Source organism: Schistocerca nitens, chromosome 6, assembly GCF_023898315.1.
Source record: "Schistocerca nitens isolate TAMUIC-IGC-003100 chromosome 6, iqSchNite1.1, whole genome shotgun sequence".
NCBI classification, from domain to species: domain Eukaryota; kingdom Metazoa; phylum Arthropoda; class Insecta; order Orthoptera; family Acrididae; genus Schistocerca; species Schistocerca nitens.
This window is the reverse complement of record NC_064619.1, coordinates 630,024,371-630,046,280: the sequence shown is the minus strand read 5'-3', so window position 1 is coordinate 630,046,280 and position 21,910 is coordinate 630,024,371. Positions and strand designations below refer to the sequence as shown.

General features: G+C 43.9%; 1 protein-coding gene across 1 annotated transcript in view; it reads left to right on the top strand.

Annotated features, from left to right (window-relative positions):
* Window positions 1-21,124, top strand: part of LOC126263076 (probable cytochrome P450 6a14) — a 58,155-nt gene extending 37,031 nt beyond the window's left edge. Inside the window, exons 5-8 of the mRNA XM_049960066.1 lie at window positions 341-531; window positions 9,296-9,517; window positions 13,962-14,213; window positions 20,809-21,124. Of these exons, the coding sequence (XP_049816023.1) occupies window positions 341-531; window positions 9,296-9,517; window positions 13,962-14,213; window positions 20,809-20,981 (838 nt within the window). The 3' untranslated portion in view covers window positions 20,982-21,124. The remainder of the gene's footprint in view (window positions 1-340; window positions 532-9,295; window positions 9,518-13,961; window positions 14,214-20,808) is intronic.
* Window positions 21,125-21,910: the final 786 nt, after the last annotated feature.

The window sequence follows — 21,910 nt, the reverse complement described above, 5'->3', positions numbered from 1 at the left end:
GATCGCTCAAAAGCGGATTCACAGTCTTCCAGATGCGCCAGTTTTCCTTATTGACGAACCCATCCAAATGAAAGTGGGTTTCGTCGCTAAACAAACCATACTAATCCCCATCACGCCCGACGGCTGACCGTGGAGCTTGGACATCCTAACGCAAACCGTTAGAAGTTATGACGATTTGATTTCGCATAGTTGAATAATTGTCACCCTGTATGTCGATGTTGCAAATTACGGAAAACGGTGTGGAGTTCCATAGACCTTTTTTTTAAATTCTCTAATTTGCAGCACCGCGGTAAGAACAGTTGTACATCACTAAAGAAAAATTTCCTTGTGCTTCCTACAGTCCCAAGAGCAACTTGACCGAGGTGTCGCACTACTTCCGCAAGATGGTGAGCGACACGGTCAAGTACAGGGAGGACAACGGCGTGACGAGAAACGACTTCATGCACCTGCTGATCCAGCTGAAGAATGAGGGCTGCGTCGACAGCGACCGGCCGGGAGCAAACAAGCAGAAGGACGAGGACGACAAGTGGAGTGAGTGTTTTTTTTTCTCTTTTTTTGTCCTCAACTGTGACTGCTAGCGCTCCAATAGTACAAAACACGCGTGAGTTTCAGAGTATGGGACTTGCCACAGAAGAGACTCTGGATAAAATATAAGTTGTAGCTAAAGTGCGTCACTCCCGTATTACAAAAGTTATACTTGATTAATATGTTAGACACTGATACTGTTTAGAAACCTCCGATTGTGAAGTCTTTTGGAGTGTTACAAGGGTAGGGCGACAAACAATCCATCTTCCGTGATATTTGGTTCAAATGGCTCTGAGCACTATGGGACTCAACTTCTGAGGTCATCAGTCCCCTAGAACTTAGAACTACTTAAACCTAAGGACATCACACACATCCATTCCCGAGGCAGGATTCGAACCTGCGACCGTAGCGGTCTCGCGGTTCCAGACTGTAGCGCCTAGAACCGCACGGTCACTCCGGCCGGCTCCGTGATAATTAAAAGAGTAGATAATGGTCAATCAAGTACAGTAGGCCACTCAGTTTTAATTAATATATGGGACTTAAACCGTCAAAGTTGCTTAACTTTGTTAAAAATTGAGGTGGTCGCTGCTTGCAAAAGTGAAAAGAACGGATGATAGTGGACTAAAACTGTACAAAGCTTACAAACTAGAGTAGAAGCGAGGGAGCAAAAGCAGAGGGAAGGGGCGCGCTTACTACGTACATTTTTTCGACAGCCTTGCAGACCTAACTGACTGTCAAGTCTCTAGAGACTTGACAGTCTCTAGCAATAGCTCGGTAGTTGGAGCAGTTCCTGGTTGACTCTTTCTTGCATAGGCCGATTTTTTGAGGGACTTCGATTAGTATTCTGACCGCTCCCCAGTGTCCCATATTCTTGTACGCGTCGAATGCAGCACATAAATACTTTCCTGTCCCTTTTCTTTGATAATTTCACCATATATACTATCTACAGCGAGGGATTTATAGTTCTTGAGATACTGAATTACAGTGTCTGTTTCACTGCGTAATATCGCCGGTTACGAGGTAAGCTTCTCAATTCAAATGGTTCAAATGGCTCTGAGCACTACGGGACTTAACATCTGAGGTCGTCAGTCCCCTAGACTTAGAACTACTTAAACTTAAGTAACCTAAGAACATCACAGACATCCATGCCCGAGCCAGGATTCGAACCTGCGACCATAGCAGCAGTGCGGTTCCGGACTGAAGCGCCTAGAACCGTTCGGCCACAGCGGCCGGTGGTAAGCTGCTCAACTGCCTGGCTTTCCATACTGTTGTTAATCCCGGAATACATAGCTTTTAACAATACTGTTTCCACCTAGCAATTGGCAGCAACCAGGGAGAAAAAAGAATGATAACTGCAAGCAGGTCTCGCGAAATGAGGGTTCCGTGGAAACTTAATTACGTATATGGGTAGTTCATCCATCCCAGCAATCAAGAACATCGCCGATTTTTGCCTGTCCCAAGAATTCTAAGGCTTTGGAGAATGTGTTATAACTATAAACTAACATTTTTCGAAATTTTTTCCTTAACTTGTACCGTGAAACGTTGCGTCCTGCGAAAATTCATGATTGTAGGACAATGGGAATTACTTTATAGGTTTCGACATGTGAGTTTGCGAGTATCAAAATATGTGACAGAAATGGCCTAGCTTTTGACTGTGCTGACATAGATTTTTAACACCGCCAGTGGACTGTAGACCTCAGTATGTGACATAAATTTTCTGAGAGAAAGGGCTCTTAACAGTCGGAAAGATTGACAGACAGACAAGACAGTAATACTATACGGGAACCAGTATCTGCCCGATCCTAGACTGCTGAATAAAACATGCCGCCTTTGTTAACTGTGTCTACACCTGCAGTCCTGCAGTAGCCTACTGAATATTACTCTCCAGCACCAAAATCCCGTACGAAGAAGATCCGGCGCACGGATTCATATATAACACCTAAAAACTAAAACTCCTCCCGCACAGGCCATGGAGGCCCAACGGTACCGACCGGCCGCCGTGTCATCCTCAGACCATAGGCGTCACTGGATGCGGATATGGAGGGGCATGTGGTCAGCACACCGCTCTTCCAGCAGTATGTCAGTTTCCGAGACCGGAGCCTCTACTTCTCAATCAAGTAGCTCCTCGGTTTGCCTCAAAACGGCTGAGTGCACCCCGCTTGCCAACAGTGCGCGGCAGACCGGATGGTCACCCATCCAAGTGCTTGCCCAGCACGATAGCGCTTAACTTCGGTGATCTGACGGGAACCGGCGTTACCACTGCGGGAAGGCCGTTGACCACGTATAGCACCTAGGCTGAAAATTAAAGGTATTCACTTCTCATTACTCGCTTTTCAGGGCAGTGCATAGCGGAGTAGATACGTGTCTAAGCAATCGACTAATCACTGTACCTCACTCTAGCTGGCACTGTTCTGTCCCTTCAGGTCCCCTGCCACATGCCATTGTCCTCCACACCTTTGTTGTGACGCTGCTTCCCCCCCCCCCCCCCCCACATACCCTCTATTTTCATGTCACCTCAAACGTATTCCGTATGACCTTGGCGCAGAATTATCCCTGAGATATTATATTTGTTGAAAGATGGCTCAGCCAAATTAATGTACTGGCTGCTGCACGATGTGTCTTACCCTGTTGTTGTATAGGTGTTAACAAACGTTTTCACAACGGATTAGCCGGCCGGTGTGGCCGTGCGGTTAAGGGCGCTTCAGTCTGGAACCGCGTGACCGCTACGGTCGCGGGTTCGAGTCCTGCCTCGGGCATGGGTGTGTGTGATGTCCTTAGGTTTAATTAGTTCTAAGTTCTAGGCGACTGATGACCTCCGAAGTTAAGTCGCATAGTGCTCAGAGCCATTTGAGCCATTTGAGCCACAACGGATTAAAGTGATCAGCAACTGTTGAATTCTAAATGCCTCCTGTGATGTATTGCGCGGAAAAACGCGAATAACCCCGTAGCCGCCCAAATAAAGATAGATAAGCATCCTAGAAAGCCATCGTTAGGGACACGGAACTGCTAAAATGAGCTTCTGCCGAACACTGTCTGCAGACTACAAAAACACCGAGATTCTCATTACGGCTTCCTCTTTCTGGCCTTACTACATTATCCACAACATTGATGATTTAATTAACAAGAAGTCTGACACAACTCGAGAAAGACGCAGTTTCTGGCATTGACGGTGTTACTCATATCCATAAAACTGCTGTCCAATGTCCTTGAGGTGCATTTGTTGTAGAATCTTGTGCACATTCTCAGCTCGTGTATATCCTGAGCAAAATAGAAAACGACGCACTGCAAAGGAATTATCTGAATCAGACGGAAATAGGTAGGTATGACGTACAATTACAGACAAACAAATGGTTATAATTTCAGAAAAATTTTGTGATTTATTTAAGAGAAATAGCTTTACAAATTATGCAAACAGTTATTCGGTTTGGCGTTGATTGACAGGGCTGGCGGATGTCCTCCTGAGAGATATGGTAAAAATTCTGCCCAACTGGCGCGTTATAAAATCTGAAAAGGAAAATCCTTAGGCTCAGTCTAGATATAGTGGGGGGCAGTCAAGTGAAACGGAAAGAACATAAGGATTTATAGCCAGATGAGTATAGAGTAACATCAACAGCAACAGATAATGGTATAATGGGGATATGATACGCTGTGAACAGAAAAGTAAGGCAGAGACCGAGTTACTGTGAGCAGTTGAGTGATAGGATCGTTCTCATCAGAATCGACAGATAACCAACACCGACGACGATGATTCACGTATATATGCCGACGTCACAAGCTGGAGAAGAAGAGACAGAGAAGTATACGAGGATATTAAACGAGTAATTAAGTATGTAAAGGAAGCTGAAAATCTAATAGTCATGGGGGATCGGAATGCAGTTGTAGGGGAATGATTAGAGGAATGGGTTATAGGAGAATATGGGCTTGGGATAACGAATGAGAGAGGAGAAAGACTGAGTTCTGCAATAAATTTCAGCTAATAATAGCGAATACCCTATTCAAGAATAATAAGAGGAGGAACTGTACTTGGAAAAGGACGGGAGATACGGGAATATTTCACTTAGATTACATCATGGTCAGACAGATACTCGGAAATCAGATACTCGATTGTAAGGCATACCCACGAGCAGATATAGACTCAGATCCCAATTTAGTAGTGATGAAGAGCAGGCTGACGTTTGAGAGACTAGTCAGGAATAATCAATGCACAAAGAAATTGGATATGTAAGTACTAAGGAATTAGAGGTACGATTGAAGTTCTTTAAGGCTATAGATATTGCGATCACTAATAGTTCAGCAGACACTTCTGCTGAAGAGGAATGGACTTCTCTAAAAAGGGTAATCACAGCTGTTGGAAAGTAACTCATAGATCAAAGAAGGTGACTGTGAAGAAATCGTGGGTAACAGAAGAAATACTTCAGTTGATCGATGAAAGAAGGAAGTACAAAAATGTTCAGGGAAATTCAGGAATACAGAAACACAAGTCACCTAGGAATAAAATAGATCGAAAGCTCAGGGAAGCTAAGTGGCTGCATGAAAAATGTGAAGAAATCGAAAAAGAAATGCTTGTTGGAAGGACTGATGCAGCATATAGAAAAGTCAAAACAACATTGGGTGAAATTTAAAGCAACTGTGGTAACGAGAGCGCAATGAAAATTCCACTGTTAAATGCAGAGCAGAGAGCAAATAGGTGGAAGGAGTACATTGGAGGTCTCTATAAGGGGTAAGATTTGACTGACAACATGATGGGAGAAAAAACAGCAGTTGGTGTGGAAGAGATAGGGCACCCAGTATCAGAGACAGAATTTAAAAGAGCTTTGGAAGACTTAAGCTCAAATAAGGGATATATAACATCAAATCAAAATTTGAGGAAGTGATAGCAAAACGACTACTCACGTTGGTGTGTAGACTGCATGAATCTGAAAATATACCATCTCACTTTTGGAAAAATAGCATCCACACAATTCCAAAGATTGCAAGAGCTGACAAGTGCGAGAATTATCGTACATTTAGCTTAACAGCTCATGCATCCAAGTTGCTGACGAGAATAGTATACAGAAGAATGGAGAAGAAAACTGAGGATGTGCTAGATGACGATCACTTTAGCTTTAGGAAAGGTAAAAGGCACCAGAGAAACAATTCTGACGCTGTGGTTGATAATGGAAGTAAGAATAAAGAAAAACCAAGACACGTTCATAAGATCTGTCGATGTGGAAAAAGCGTTCGACAATGTAAAATGGTCCAAGATGTTTGAAATTCTGAGAAAAAGAGGGGTACGCTTTAGGGAAAAACGGGTAATACACAGTATGTACATGAGTCAAGAGGGAACAGTAAGAGTGGTCGGCCAAGATAGAAATGCTCAGATTGAAAATGATGTAAATGAGCGATGCAGTTTTTCTTCTCTATTGTTAAATATATAGCCTACATCGAAGAAGCAATGACGGAAATTAAAGAACAATTCGAGGGTGGAGTTAAAATTCATGGTGAAGGGGTGTCAGTGGTAAGATTTGCTGATGACATTGTTACTCTCAGTGAAAGTGAAGACCTTCTGAATGGTATGAACAGTCCAATGAGTACAGAATATGGATTGAGTAAATCGAGAAAGACGAAAGTAATGAGAAGCAGCAGACACGAGAACAACGAGAAACTTAACATCAGAATTGAGGATCATGAAGTAGATGAAGTTAAGAAATTCTGCTACCTAGGAAGCAAAATATCCCACAATCGACGGAGCAAGGAGGACATAAGAAGCAGACTAGTGCCGTCAAAAAGAACATTCATGGCCAAGAGAAGTCTGCTAGTATCAAACATGGACGTTAATTTGAGGAACAAATTTGTAAGAATGTATGTTTGGGGCACAGAATTGTATGGTAGTGAAACATGGGCTGTGGGAAGATCAGAACAGAACAGAATCAAACCATTCGATATGTAGGGCCACAGAAGAATGCTAAAAATTAGGTGAACTGACAATAAGAGCAATGAGAAAGTTCTCTGCAGAATCAGTGAAGAAAGGAATATATGGAAAAAAACTGTAAGGAGGAAGATACACGATGGTAGGACATCTATTAAGATATCATGAAATTACTTCAGTGGTACCAATAGTACGACAGGTTTTAAACTGCAGAGAAAGACAGAAATAATTCTCTTTCTATTCAGTGGAGGTAAGAAACATTTCACTCTCTCGTTTTGTCTGGTTATCTCTCTCTTTCCAAGCATTAATCCCGACATGCGGGGTATGATGGTTAATTGGATGTAGCATGTTAATTTGAAGGGGTGGCCGGATGCCCTTCCTGACACAACACCATACTCCCCCCTCCCCCCGGGAAGGAATTAGTGTATCCCATCTGTCTGTGTCTAGTGTAATCCATGGAATACTGCGAATGTGTTCAGATGTCTGTAAGCCGTGTAACTGAGGCGGAACGTGGGAACCAGCCCAGTATTCACATAGCTGGATGTGGAAAACCGCCTAAAAACAACATCCAGGCTGGTGGGCACACTGGCCTTCATCGTTAATCCGGCTGGCGGATTCGATCCGGGGGCAGCGCGCCTACTCGAGTACAGGAAACAGTGCATTAGGGCTCTCGGCTACCCTAGCGGGTTTCATACTGTCTGGTTATAACCCTGTTTATTGACTCGGGAAAGCTGGGTCGATTTCTCATCAAATTACACGTTTTTTGTGTATTATTTCATGAGATCTCTTTTTATTTTTCTGTATGGAGGATCAGCTAATAGTTGCGGGGCACCTCCGTTGTCCGGTTTGGTGACCAAAATACGTTTGTAGCTCTTTAGGAAATGAAGACCTTCTCCTTACCGCACTGATGTGTTGCTTTTGAGCGGTTTCGTTTGCCGTAGGATTCTCAATAGGTCCTGTCTTACTTCTACCTTCGGAAGTGAAAACAGGGATGCATCGATACCACTGACAATTTCTTCAGCGGCGGATCTCTTAGATTTGGCTGCGGAATTCACACTTTTGCCCACAACAGAGATGTCTCCTTCATCGAGCTCACCCAACAATGACTACTCGTTTTTGATCTAGAATACCGTTTTTTCTGTACACTTTGTACGTTGGCTTCTTGAACATCCCGTTTTGATTTGTATATTTTTAACCCCATAGCCTTGTAGAATGGTTGAACGTTATACTGTCCCCTTTATCCAAGTCTTGAGGAGAAAGAATTCTCGCCAGTGGAAAATGTAAAACAATTAAAATAGAGCAGAACTGTGTAAGCTTCTATCCCGAAGTTCTTCCCTAGTCCTTTTATAGATCGTCAAGCCATGGTTTGTCTGAACTTGACGATTAGTTCTGATGAAATTGGCGATAACGTCGTTATCACGACAACAGGAGAAAAGAACCTGATCATTAAGTAATTTACGTCTTGTTCTTCGGAGGTTCTCCTGCCCTCCAAGAACGGTCTAAACGTCTTGCCCATACGAGCGTTCTTTGTTCGTCTGCAGGTTTTCGTAGCAGCCCTCATTGAATGGAAAATAATCTAAGTTGTCAGACAGCTTCAAGTTCTTCTTAAAACTCTTTCTTCACAATCGACGTTTCGATCTTTTTGTTCGGATGGTTCTTCTCAGGGTCTTCTGGTATCTTCAGTTAGCTGAACATTTTCAAGGACGATTATCGTGTTCACTTATAAACGAAATTGCCATTTCGAATGTCTGTTTGTCGAGAGAAAGGTATCACTTTTTTCAGTTACCTTGTACAAGGAAAGAAACCACAGCTTCAAATTCAGCACATTTCCCAGGTTTCGGTCCTCTGTAGAATTCCCGTGATGAAACGACAGCTTGCAGTTTATTCTCCATCATATTTGGTTTATCCAAACCACACTTAGGCGTACACTTCACTAAACTGATAATTGCGACTTTGAAACTTATTTCATAAATGCGCTAAACTTCCAAGTTTGTAGATGATTTCTTTCAAAGTTACCACTCACTGGTGCGCATTAAGTTACTCGGAGAAAATTGTGCCTCCATGACCGTGTAAGATAACGGAACTGTGATCACTATAACAAACATTGCCTAAACGAAACTTCAAAAAGAGGAGACAGTTATATCGTTACCTTAATTACAGGAATTTATTTCCAAACACTAGGGATATTCAAAAAATAATCATGCAGAGAAGACACTGTGTAATTTTTCGCGACTTTTATTCGGGGTAATAAGAGATTTGACAGAAACGAGAACCGTCATTCAAAATATTAAAATGACGAAAACAAGTGGAAGCCTCCGAGTAGAAGTTTGCTTTATCAATGGAATTGACTGTTATAGAAAGAGCTTACAAAACAAGAGAGTAATGGTTGAATGAATGTACATTTGTTTAGTATTCATTTGTTTCGACTCATGCGTATTGTGAGAAAGGTAATACCAAAATTTATGTGCTTTGAACCTTAAAACTAAGAGGTGTATAGTGTTAATGCTTACTCTTACAAGTCTTCATTTACCAGTTCTTACACTGAAAACAAAATGACATTAGAAATTCTTGCAACGCTGAAATGTCGGTGCAGAAAATTTTTCTGGTCACCCTGAGATGCCGGGCGTTGTGACCGAGCGGTTCTAGGCTCTTCAGACCGGAACTGCGCTGCTGCTACGGTCGTAGGTTCGAATCCATGCCCGAGGCAGGATTCGAACCTGCGACCGTAGCAACAGCGCGGTTCCAGACTGTAGCACCTAGAACCGCTCGGTCAGATGTTAAGTCCCATAGTGCTTAGAGTCGTTTGAACCATTTGAACACCATGAGATGGGAGAGTAAAAGAATCCTGGCGGACTGTTCCAGGACTGTCCATTGACGAAGTCGCTGCCCAGGCGTTCGTCTTCTTCATCGCGGGCTTCGAGACGTCCTCGACTACCATGAGCTTCGCCCTCCACGAACTCGCCCACCATCCGGAGGTCCAAGGGCGCCTGCAGACGGAAATCGACGCAGTTCTGAAGCAGCACGGTGGACAAATCACCTATGAGGCAGTCAATAGCATGCCCTACCTCGAAAAAGTCGTTGCAGGTACGTAGGAATTTCTGCCGCAACATTTTTGACTCACATCACGCTGGTCTGCCTTGTAGAGGATAAGTGTAGCACTGGTTCTGGTACTTTACGCAGGAAAACATTTCTGCTGTAGAGTCTTTTACCGTAAGGAATCAAGGGACAGAATGTTGTTATGGGTGGCCTGCATCCTCTTGCTACAACACAAATGCACACGTGGGTTAATATGGTTCTTTTCTTAGCTGAAGCTGCTACTTAATTTTAATAGAGTTCATGTTCGTGCTACAAGGTCCTCAGCAGTAATCCTATTGCAGACATATCGGTAATCTGGGTATTAAAAACTTCGGTATCACTGGTATAGTCACAACTCTGGTCGCTATGTTCTGTCGTAGCCTGAGAGGGTCAGTGAGGCCCTCCAATCAGCGGCGGCGGCCCAAATACCTGCTGTCGAGAGGGCGTTGGCGGCGTGTTGCTTGTCGGCGTGTCTCTGGCCTCTCTAGTGATAGGCACGCTTCATCCAGCGCCTGCTATCGTTCCTCGCGCTACATCTTTGCCGACCGGTGTGCTGGCGATAGCTTACGCCATCAAAAGACCTGTACATTAACTGCATCTGAACACGTATATTATTCTGGGCAGTATATAAGCCTATGGTGAACCAGGACTACACTGCGACTCTTCTAGATAATCTAGTAACTAGTGTCGAATGGTCGCAGATGTAGTCCCTCTTGAGGAAAATAAACGAACTAAATGCATTTTGTTGGCGTATTAGTTAGTAAGAAAATACAATATTTTCGATTAAGATCAAGATGTTATATGGTTTAGGGCATACGGTTCTTTTTCGGAATCTTTTGCGATTTACGAAGTGCTGGTAAATCTGACACCTAAGAGAACAGTTTAAATTTTATTTGCTCATTTCGCTGTATATAATTCGTGCTCATTTATATTTCAATAATAAATGCAACTACCTCGTGGTCGTACGGTAGCGTTCTCGCTTCCCGCGCCCGGGTTCCCGGGTTCGATTCCCGGCGGGGTCAGGAATTTTCTCTACCTCGTGATGACTGGGTGTTGTGTGATGTCCTTAGGTTAGTTAGGTTTAAGTAGTTCTAAGTTCTAGGGGACTGATGACCATAGATGTTAAGTCCCATAGTGCTTAGAGCCAAATAAATTGAACAAATTTTTCTCTCGGCCAATTACGGATGAAAAAATGCGGAATTTGTTGTGGGACATCGTGGAGTGTACCCGCTTCAGCCCCTATAGTTTCACGAATTTCCTGTAGGTAGCGACTCTATACGCAGACTACAAAATGGCGTTTATAACGTAGTTGCGTTCTAAGCAGAGAGCTGTCATTGAGTGTCTTTTGGCGGAAAACAAGAGTATCGCCGATGTTCGTAGGTGCTTGCACAATGTCTATGGAGACCTGGCAGTGAACGAAAGCATCGTGATTCGTTGGGCGAAGCGTCTGTCATCATTGCAATATGGTACGCACAAACCCATCCGATCTCCCGCGTGCCGAAGAGCATCACACAGCACTGACTCCTGGTATGTTGGAACCTGTGGACGCTCTCATTCGAGATGATCGACGGATCAGAATCAAACTCCTCAGTGCACAACTGGACGTCTCTGTTGGTAGTGCTGACACTGTCGTCCACCAGTTTGGGTGCTCAAAGTTGTGTGCCCGTTGATTTTCTAGCCGCCTAACTAAAGATCATAGAGAGCAACGAAGACCATCTATGCGGAATTACGAAGCCGATCGTGACAATTTTTTGTCGAACATCGTCACAGGCGGTGAAACATGGGTTCATCACTTCAGCAGCCCACTCGAAGTGTAAATGGTTGCGGAAAAATACTTGAGATCTTAGCAGTATCCCTATTTGACTAAAAAATGAACTACACTGGTGTCCAAAGTTAAAGCAACAAATAGAAATTTATCAAGGTTGCGTTTATTATGCCACAAATCAATATAAACAGGTGACAGTAGAAACAATGTAAAGAATACAGAACCTAATGAACGGCAATACGCATAACGGTAGACAAATATGTTCTTCGTTTTATCCAACTTAACTGATCTGCACCCACATTCCAACAACTGGTTAATGTGCTTAGCGTGGGGTGTTAGCATGTCTGGCTGCAATACAAGCCTGACAACGACGGGACATACTTTGAGTGATGTCATCAGTCTCATGTTGAGGCAATAACTCCCATTCTTCCAGCAGAGCTGCTCGCAAGTCTTGGAGAGTGGTCGATGGATGCTGACGTGGTGCAACCCGTCCCCCTACATAATCCCAGACATGCTCTATAGGATTCAAATCGGGAGAGAGAACAAGCCACGAAATGCATGCAATATCTTCCGTTTCCAAGAAAACATCAACCACCCGTGCTGTATGAGGTGGAGCATTATCGTCCATCAGTACGAAGTCTGGGCCAACAGCACCTCGCAACAACCACAGACGAGGGCCCAGGGTTCCGCCACGATACGTGACAGCAGTTAAACCCTGCGGTTCACCCGTTCAATTTCACGAAGAGGTGCTCGAGTGGTCAACATAATACCTGCCCACACCAATCAGGATCTTCCTCGATATCAGTCTCTTCCCACAATGTTTGGAATCAGAAATTGTGTCCCACGTTCTCTCCAGATGCGAATGCGTCGAGAATTACTCTCCAGACCAAATAGGGACTCATCTGCGAAAAGAACGTTGGTCCACAGGTCAACCGTCCAGGTGGCATGTTGGTTGACGACTCCACTCTAGACTTTCCCTTTTGTGAAGACGCATCAGAGGTGCACATACAGAAGGTCTCCGAAAATAAATGCTACCCTGCCGAGGACTTCTGTGCACTGTTTGTCTCGATACAACGCCTCCAGTGGATGCTGAAAGGTCAGATGCGAGCTGCCGTGCAGTACTAAGGCGATACCGTAGGCCCTTACGGCCAAATAACGGTCCTCTCCGTTTGATATCACACGTGGGCGACCCAGCCTGGTCTTCGGGATACCGTTTTGGTGCCTATGCATTGTCGCCACATCCGAGAATCAACAAAACGGTTCACATTAAGCCTTCCGGCAACATCAGTTTGCGTCTGTCCCGCTTCCATTCTTCTCATGGTCCTCCACAGCAGGGTGTCCGTAGGCGTCTTCTCTGTGCAGTACTGCAGCGCCTGTGACTGTGTACACAGCGATTGGGGATATGGGACTATCCGGCAAACAGTGCCCCGTTTGATAGGTGCCCTGACGTCATCGATGACGTGGTTGTCCAAGGACCGCAGTGCCATATTCCGCGAAGAACACGACTGAGGACATGTGTTGGCATTTTGTATGATTATACCGTGATTTAGACACAACACGGGGAAATAGCGGTTTGTTACTTTAGTTGTGGATACCAGTGTAAAGTTATGCGGCGAAATACGAGTAGTAGAATACACTACTGGGCATTAAAATTGCTATACCAAGAAGAAATGCAGATGACAAATGGGTATTCATTGGACAAATATATTATACTGGAACTGACATGTGATTACATTTTCACGCAATTTGGGTGCATAGATCCTGAGAAATCATGATGCTGTAAACAGAACCTGGATTCATTCGAAAAAATGACGTTTTGCCATTCGTGCACCCAAGTTCGTCGTTGGGTACACCATCGCAGGCGTTCCTGTCTGTGATGTAGCGTCAAGAGCAACCGCAGCCATGGTCTCCACCCAAGTTCGTCGTTGGGTACACCATCGCAGGCGTTCCTGTCTGTGATGTAGCGTCAAGAGCAACCGCAGCCATGGTCTCCGAGCTGATAGTCCATGCTGCTGCAAACGTCGTCGAACTGTTCGTGCAGATGGTTGTTGTCTTGCAAACGTCCCCATCTGTTAGGGATCAAGACGTGGCTGCACGATCCGTTACAGCCATGCGGATAAGATGCCTTTCATCTTGACTGCTAGTGATACGAGGCCGTTGGGTTCCAGCACGGCGTTCCGTATTACCCTCCTGAACTCACCGATTCCATATTCTGCTAACAGTCATTGGATCTCGACCAACGCGAGCAGCAATGTCGCGATACGATAAACCGCAATCGCGATAGGCTACAATCCGACCTTCATCAAGTCGGAAACGTGATGGTACGCATTTCTTCTCCTTACACGAGGAATCACAACAACGTTTCACCAGGCGACGCCGGTCAACTGCTGTTTGTGTATGAGAAATCGGTTGGAAGCTTTCTTCATGTCAGCACGTTGTAGGTGTCGCCACCGGCGCCACCCTTGTGTGTATGCTCTGAAAAGCTAATCATTTGCATATCACAGCTTTTTCCTGTCGGTTAAATTTCGCGTCTGTAGCACGTTATCTTCGTGGTGTAACAATTTTAATGGCCAGTAGTTGAATTATTCATATCTAAAAGGTAATCAGCTACTACTGTTGAGCTTGGGAATGCTGTCGTGACTGTCAGATGATAGGGAGAAGGCTTACGGAGTCCGACGCCTGTTGCAGAGACGCTGAGGAAGTACCCGCCGGTGATGATACTCAACAGAGAGAGCAACGCCGAGTACCGGATTCCCGACAGCGACGTCGTGCTCGACAAGGGCACCCCCATCATAATTCCGGTGTACGGCCTGCACCACGACCCCGACATCTTCCCGGACCCCGAGCGCTTCGACCCCGAGAGGTTCTCCGAGGAGCAGAAAGCCCAGAGGCACCCCTACGTCTACCTGCCGTTCGGAGAGGGGCCTCGCATCTGCATAGGTGAGTCCTGCGGCGGTACCAGCTGCCCTTCAGCCTCACGACAACACCGTCCAAACTTCGCAAATGTCAGTTTCCGTCATAATCACCTCACACGCAAATAACATGTTAAGGCTACAACAAACATCCAGAGTACACACTCCCGCCATGAGCAGTGTTTAAGATTTTCTTTAAATTCCAGATTACAAAAAGGGTAAACCTTTCCTCGGCGTGAAGGTTGGTTTCAAAATCACAGTGCTTTAAGGGGCACGGTCCTATTGCAGGTGGTATGCTTTCGCCTTTGTTCGACCCTAGAATCGACTTAAACAGCCAGTTACACGGGGACTTGTAGTCTAAGGTGGACTCACATCTACTGTGCAACATTTACCAGATCATTATCAGAGTATAAAGAAGCTGTAACCGACCAAAAAATGTCCTGGGACCAACCCACGACCCGCACTACTGGGCTATCAGACTGGCACTCGGTCACTTCCTTTGCTCTGGCGTCTAACCGCCCCTTTCGTCCGATCTTACGCTAGCTACTCCACCTCCAAAGGCAGAGTCTCTTAGGTGATCTGCCATTAGTGGCTCCAGCGTCGTCCTCTTGCGAAACATTCTTTACCCGCTCTCCAAACTAAATTCCTTTTCTCTCGGAATCAGAACTGAAGGGACAACTCTTGTCTTTGACAAGTTAAAATGTTCCCTTTTTAACATTCCCATCCAGCCTGATGAACGCAAATAATAATTAAAACATCAATACAATATTTTACTCGATGACTTTCTGTCAATTACTACGAACTGTGACCGTTCTGACTGAAATTTACGAATCCAATCACGAAACTACATCTACATCATTTGCGACGTATTGATGTAGATGTAGTTCCGCTATTGGATTCCTAATTTTCTGCCAGAACGGTCACAGTTCGTAGTAAGTGACGGAAAGTCGTCGAGTAAAATAGAACTTATATCTGGTCTTGCCCAAGGGCCCAACATGACGTTCTTCATTTCAATGACTGCTTCACAGCCTGTACAATTTGGACCCTTCCCACCCACACCAGCTTCTCTTAACTGCGCAGGTGGAAACTCTCCTTGACATACATTCTGTGTTCCCATAACCATACTGGCCTGTTGTTATGAATTACTAAACGTATATCACAACATCACAAACCGGCGATGGGGGCGGAAACGTTAAACTATAAAATTACAAATTACTCAACTTTCGTACAGGATAAAATATTCACATATTCCCTGTAATACTTCTAATATATATGTATGATATGCTATGTATTATAAATTATATTTAATATGTTATGTTCTGCGCACGTATAAATAAATAAACTGGTCCCACATAAATAACATTGTACTTTTAACTTTAACTTCCATTTATTTTATAAAAACACAGGACTGAACATGTATTCGGTCTGTCAACCAGTGCCCAAAGAAACGGTCTCTCACGGACCTTGTCTTACATCATTCACACTTTCATACAAATCATACAGAACTTCTCATCATTACAAAGATCGTTGGAATCAACTGCAAGACTTACATTTATTTTATATGTTTTCCGCATTGTATTATGTTCCGCCTTTCTGTTTGTGAACAATCATATGTCAATAATCTTTTTTTTTCTAAATTCGGGGCATTTTGTTGAAATTTAACGTTATTACATTCCAAGGATTTAGGGTCAAACATTTTCACCCACACATTCAAGGACTTTTATGATGAGTCCGATCTATGAATGTAGTCGCTTTATTAAATATCGCCACTTTTTCTACAGTACATACGGAATTTCGTAACACTGAACAATGAACTACACATTATCATTATAGCGTTACTTCATATCACAAATGAAACGGAAAAGCTCTCTCTACATCCACATTTACCTTTCTGGCAGTCAGTACTTCAGAACACAACGACTCATTTATTTCAGAAATGGCAATATTTTTCTTCTTGCATGTACAAGTATCGAACGGTTTATAATGTGTTAATACCCTTCATCTTATTATCTTCCTGTTGTGCCAGTTACATCTGTTTGTTAAGATTAAAGTTTATAGCATTAAACACTAAATTTCTGCCCTCTTCACAACTACAAATTCTTCGTTCTTTACAACACACATTCTCGTTTTTCGATCCTAACACGTATCCTATCTCATAATAAATATTCTTGTTATTCCTTCTCTAAACCTGTAATTTTTCCTTCCTTAAAGCTACGAAGGTCATTGAATAATTAGACAAATTGGTCTGGAGAAAAATAGCCTTTATTTTTACAAAACAATACTTCTTCTACTTTTCAACATAATCCCCTTGAACATTTATCCACTTGTTCCAACGGGCAACAATTTTTTTAATTCCGGCTGCAAAGAACTCTTTATCTTGGTGTTTGAACCAATTTCCCATAAACGTTTTCACATCCAGTGAATGTCTTCAACATCCCCCAACATCCCCAATTACAACACGCCGTTGGTTGGCCATTTGATCGTATTGTTAATTTGTGTGATTTCATCTTAATGTGTTAATTCCTCATTACTTATGTATCATTGTACATTTACACGAACATTCATATTCTGAAAATCACCGTAAAGTACACGGCGATGGGTTCTTCCACACAGCAGTGTTTTCTTCTGTTCCAGTCGTGGGTGGAATGCCGGAAGAGTGGCTGCCCCACGCTCCTCTGATCACTACAGTTATTCTGATTTTCTTACTAGTTTCAGTGGGAGCGACATCCAGAGAGCTGCGACACGTTTCCAACTTCCTCACTTAACTGTTAGTGGCTCAAGGGACATCACGAGATCCGAAATCTGAAAGGGGGACCTATTTTATCACCGGAATATTATTACCCAAGAGGATGCCATCATCATTAAGCTATTCAGTAGAGCTGCATGCCCTTATGACAAATAATGGCTGTAGTTTCCCTTGCTTTCACTAGTTTTTTAGTACCGACAAAGCAGTTGGCTAGTGTTACACGGTCAATGGCTCACACAGACTGTTGTCCCTGTAGCTGCTGCCCCTCTTGAGGAATCATGTGACTGACTGGTGTCTCCACAGGTATCCCTCCAGTGTCGTTGATGTTCGAAAGCCACTCCATCTCGGCGTATATTTACAAAACATTCATCCTGAGAACATACTCTTTGCTACATACACGCTCCCTCTCTCTCTCTCTCTCTCTCTCTCTCTCTCTCTCTCTCTCTCTCTCTCTCTCATTCACATTACAAGTGTTAATAGTCCTTCTTTATATATATTTTTATAATTATTATTTAAAACTTGATTTCCTTACCTCGACACATTCTTGTTTCTTGGCACCCTCGATGTGGCGAGCCTGCTCTCCCAGTTCGGTGTGGTTTTTTATCGTATCCATAATTAAGCTAGAGGCGAGTCACAGTTAGGTAAAATCCTGATCGTACACGTCGTTTAGTATAGCAGTGGAATGCTGATGTGCATAGATATACGTAACAGGAACGATGTCCTGTGCACTGACGAGAAAAAAATCGCAGCACAAAATCATTAAAGTAATGAAATTTCGGAAATGCGTTTGTCTGGGTAACATACGTAAATGACAAATATTCCGAGATCACAGGTCAATGTAAACACGAGATAAGCCATTCCAAATCTGAGATGCTGGTACATTAATAATACATAAGTAGCCGCCAGAATATTTCGTGCAAGCCTGCAAACGTGTGTGCATTGTGTTGTACAGGTGCCGGGTGTCAGTTTGTGGGATGGAGTTCCATGCCAACTGCACTTGGGCGGTCAGTGTAGGAACGGTTGATGCTGTTGGTGGGCGAGGATAGAGTTGTCGTCCGATGATGTCCCATATGCCCTCGATTCGAAACAGATCTGGTGTTCGAGCAGGCCAAGGCGACAAGTAGAACAGCGGTACGTGGGCGAGTGTTATCCTGTTGGAAAACATCCCCCGGAATGCTGTTCATGAATGGCAGCGCAACGGGTGGAATCACCAGACATGTACAAATCTGCGTCAGAGTTCGTCGGATAAACACGAGAGTGCTCCTGCTGTTATACAAAATCGCACTCCAGACTATAACTCTGGGTGTAGGTCCAGTGTGGCTAGCACGCAGACAGGTTGTTTGCAGTCAAACAACTGGCTTCCTTCTAAACAACGCACGGTCATCACTGGCATCGAGACACATCAAGCTTTCATACCAAAACACAACAGACCTCCACCCTGCCCTGCAATGAGCTCTAGCTTGACGCCACTGAAGTAGTGATGGGGAGCTCGTGAATGAGTCGTTCAAATGAACGCTTCACTCCAGTGAAGTGTGAACTAACCACTAAATTTCAATGAACTGGTACTTCAAACTCTTCACAGATAACACACTCCATACTTTTTTCTAGTTCACTCACTCTCTTCCCCTCTCCCTCATCCCATTACATCGGCGCTACGTCACTCATTCTCCCTTCACTTCAGTTCCCCCTCTACTGCATGTCGACGAATCGCGCGGCGTTTGTGGGAAACTATAGGTTTGCGAGTGGTTGAGGCGGTGAGGGGCGAGGGGAAGGCAGCGTCAGCTGCTTCCTGCAGTGCTGACATCATTACCTGTGACTATTTGTGCAGTTCAGTTATACTTCGCGTCTACCGGTAGCCTACCGTTGGCAGCGCTTGCGGACAAATGAATATTACAGATACAAACGAAGAGGCTGGCTGTGTGAGCACGCACAGCCAACATGAAAATAAAAGGTTTGTTAATAACACTGAAAGAGGGATTTTACCTGAAATCGTACCAATGACTACAGGTGACAGTTTAAGCTGTTTTGAATCTGGAGGGTTATTATTCTCAACAAAAATAAAATCTACAGGAAAACTCCTGAATAATTACTTAACGTAGATATGTAGACTTTGTGACAGTGGTAAACATACACATTCTATTTTGGATTAAATTTTAAAAGGAACATAAAATTGGACTGCATTTCGTAGGTAGCCCTAGTTTTTAGTCCATGAATACAACAAATTTTCACTTGGCAGATAAAGACTTTTTTGGGCGCTTCATGAGAAAATGTCGAGCAAGATTAAATGTAATACCTTCTTTATATGTGACAGGCTTCTCTGTTTATCTTTCCTTTGTCCCCTTCGACCATGCTCTATTTAAGTTAACTCAGACGCTGTAAGAGCGTAAAACGTTGCGTGCACGTTACTGCATAGTTCGGCCATCTGTTGGTAAAATTATGAAGTATTACGAAGCTTTATTGTACGAGCGAGGCGAAGCGAGCGTAGCCGCGGCTGAGCGGCGAACTGGGCAACTTCGCCAGGCTTCCGTACTTCGTGAATGAACTACTTCATTTGAACGCTTCACGGCAAAGAGTGAAATGAATGAAGTAGTTCACGGGAATGAACGAGTTCGACCCATCTCTACACTGAAGTCGCATGGTTGTGGTTTGGGGTCAGTGAAACGCACGCTACAGGGCATCTGGCTCGGAGCTGTCCTTGAAGTAACCGATTTGTAACCGTTCGTTGTGTCACTGTGGTGGCAACTGCTGCTCAAATTGCTGCTGCAGATGCAGTACGATGGGCCAGAGCCGTACACTGAGCACGACGGTCTTCCCTCCCGGTAATGACACGTGGCCGTGCGGAACTCGTACATACTCGTGATCACCGCTGTCAGCAGAATAGTGGCTACATTACCGTCAAGTCTTTCTGCAATATCGCAGGAGGAACGTGCAGCATCTCGAAGCCCTATTACATGACGTCGTTCAAGCTCAGTGTGGTGCTGAAAATGGCGTCTTTGTCGTCTTAAAGGAATTCTTTACTGCATACCACGTCCAATCTCAAAGCTAACTAACTCTCACGACCGTTCCAGTGTGTATTTAAAGCAAACCTGATTTGCATCCTCACATTGGCGCTACTACCGCCACTCGTATGAGACTGGCACGAAATCTGAATAGACATCATCTTTCAGAAGCAGAAACACGCCTACCAACTTTCGTTTATGTCGCACAACTCCTTCTTGGTACTGCGTTTTTCTTTTGCATCAGTGTAGTAACGCTAGATATTTTCCTTTCACGGCCCCTTGCGTTTCTTAACACATTCTTGATCTGAATTATTAAACCTGAGTTCTGGATGTTGTTGTGCTCCTGACTGTACATGGTGATCGCTTCTTTCACCAGTCTGTCAGTCACATTAAGGTAAAGGCCGGAATGGCATGTTATAGATGCATAAAAGTATTTCGATTTTCCTCTCTCGCGAGTGCTTCACGTGTTGGGTTGTATTATACACCAGGGGTTGTTACGATGAGTATATGAGCGTGTATAGAAAAATAACACGAACGTGACTTTCGCATATAGGAACATTTGGTTGCGCTCGATGTTGGTTACTGTGTGTTAATAGCTGATCTTCAAACAGTTAAAGTCTTTTCTCATTTAAACTACAATTAAAATTATAGCTTTATAACGTCGACGGGTTTTTGGAACGTTTAGAAGATTTTCATGGGCCGGAACAAAGTTGATCACAAGTAAATAAAAACCGACTTGGACTGTTTGTGATCACATTTTCTCATGATACAGCAAGTTCAGAGATTAATGACTTCTCATTTCGTGACACAGCACCTGCCTCTTGTTACAAAATGTGAGAAGGGTATTTTTGTTCTCTAGTAAATGTTTCTTGTTTCAGGCATGCGGTTTGGTCTGGTGCAAACGAAGGTGGGCCTTATAAACATACTGTCGAGGTACAGCGTTGAACCCAGCGAGAAGAGCGTTCGCCACTTGTCCCTGGAACCGAGGGCTTTTCTGATGACACCCAAGGGCGGGATACAGCTGAGGCTCAGCAAGAGGCCTACGGCGTAGCGTCCTGCCACAAGACACCACTTCCTCTGTGAAAAGTCTGCCACCCAGAGATTCCCAAAACTGTACATAGTGTATATAATACTGTATTTTTTCGTTACTGAATGCTGATTGTTTTTAATAAAGCGATTGTTGTGAAACCTCTAGCCTCTCGAGTAATCACAATGTCATTCGCACCTGACGTACCCCTCGTATCACGCGTGTAATACCGAAGCTGAGAATGATATTCGAAAGGTATTAGTTTCACAATGAAAACAACATGTTTTGTAAGCCATTCCGTTGTCAATCTGTGATAGACATGTCTGTTTATATTATGAATACATTAGTTTTTTCCTTTTTCCTCATTACCTTCTTTCACATAAGGCATCTTCTGCTGCGCTCTTTTTATGGCTGTATTGTGTTCAATGTAGTATGACTCTTTTTACAAATCCATACATGCTGTAGATATGGATAGATATATGTACACTCATCAGAAAAAAGAAACAGAACACCTTGAACGACCAGAGATGGGACGTTGATATCCTCAGAACATATACATTAGTATCTTCTGCAGAAATGATTAGCATTTGAACCATGTGGAGTTCAAGGCAAACATCGATATCGCGATGCAACAGAGTCTACCGGTAAAATATGCCTGCGGCTCTTGTTGTCGCTATGAACCGAAGAGAACGGATCAGCGTGACTGGAGCAGATATACAGGATACCTCACAGACGTATGCGCTAATCGTACCGTCAAATCAGTGACTTCGAAAGAGGGCGCTTTTTTGGTATGAGAAATGTGATGCATCCGTCCTGAAAACTGCTTCTCGTGTGAGACCAACTTTTTCGGCAGTGCAACGGATATGCGCAGAATGGTTCACGTAAGGCCGCAAAACACGACGAGACTGGTTAGGTCGCACCATCTACACCACCCCCCGAGAAGATAAACAGCT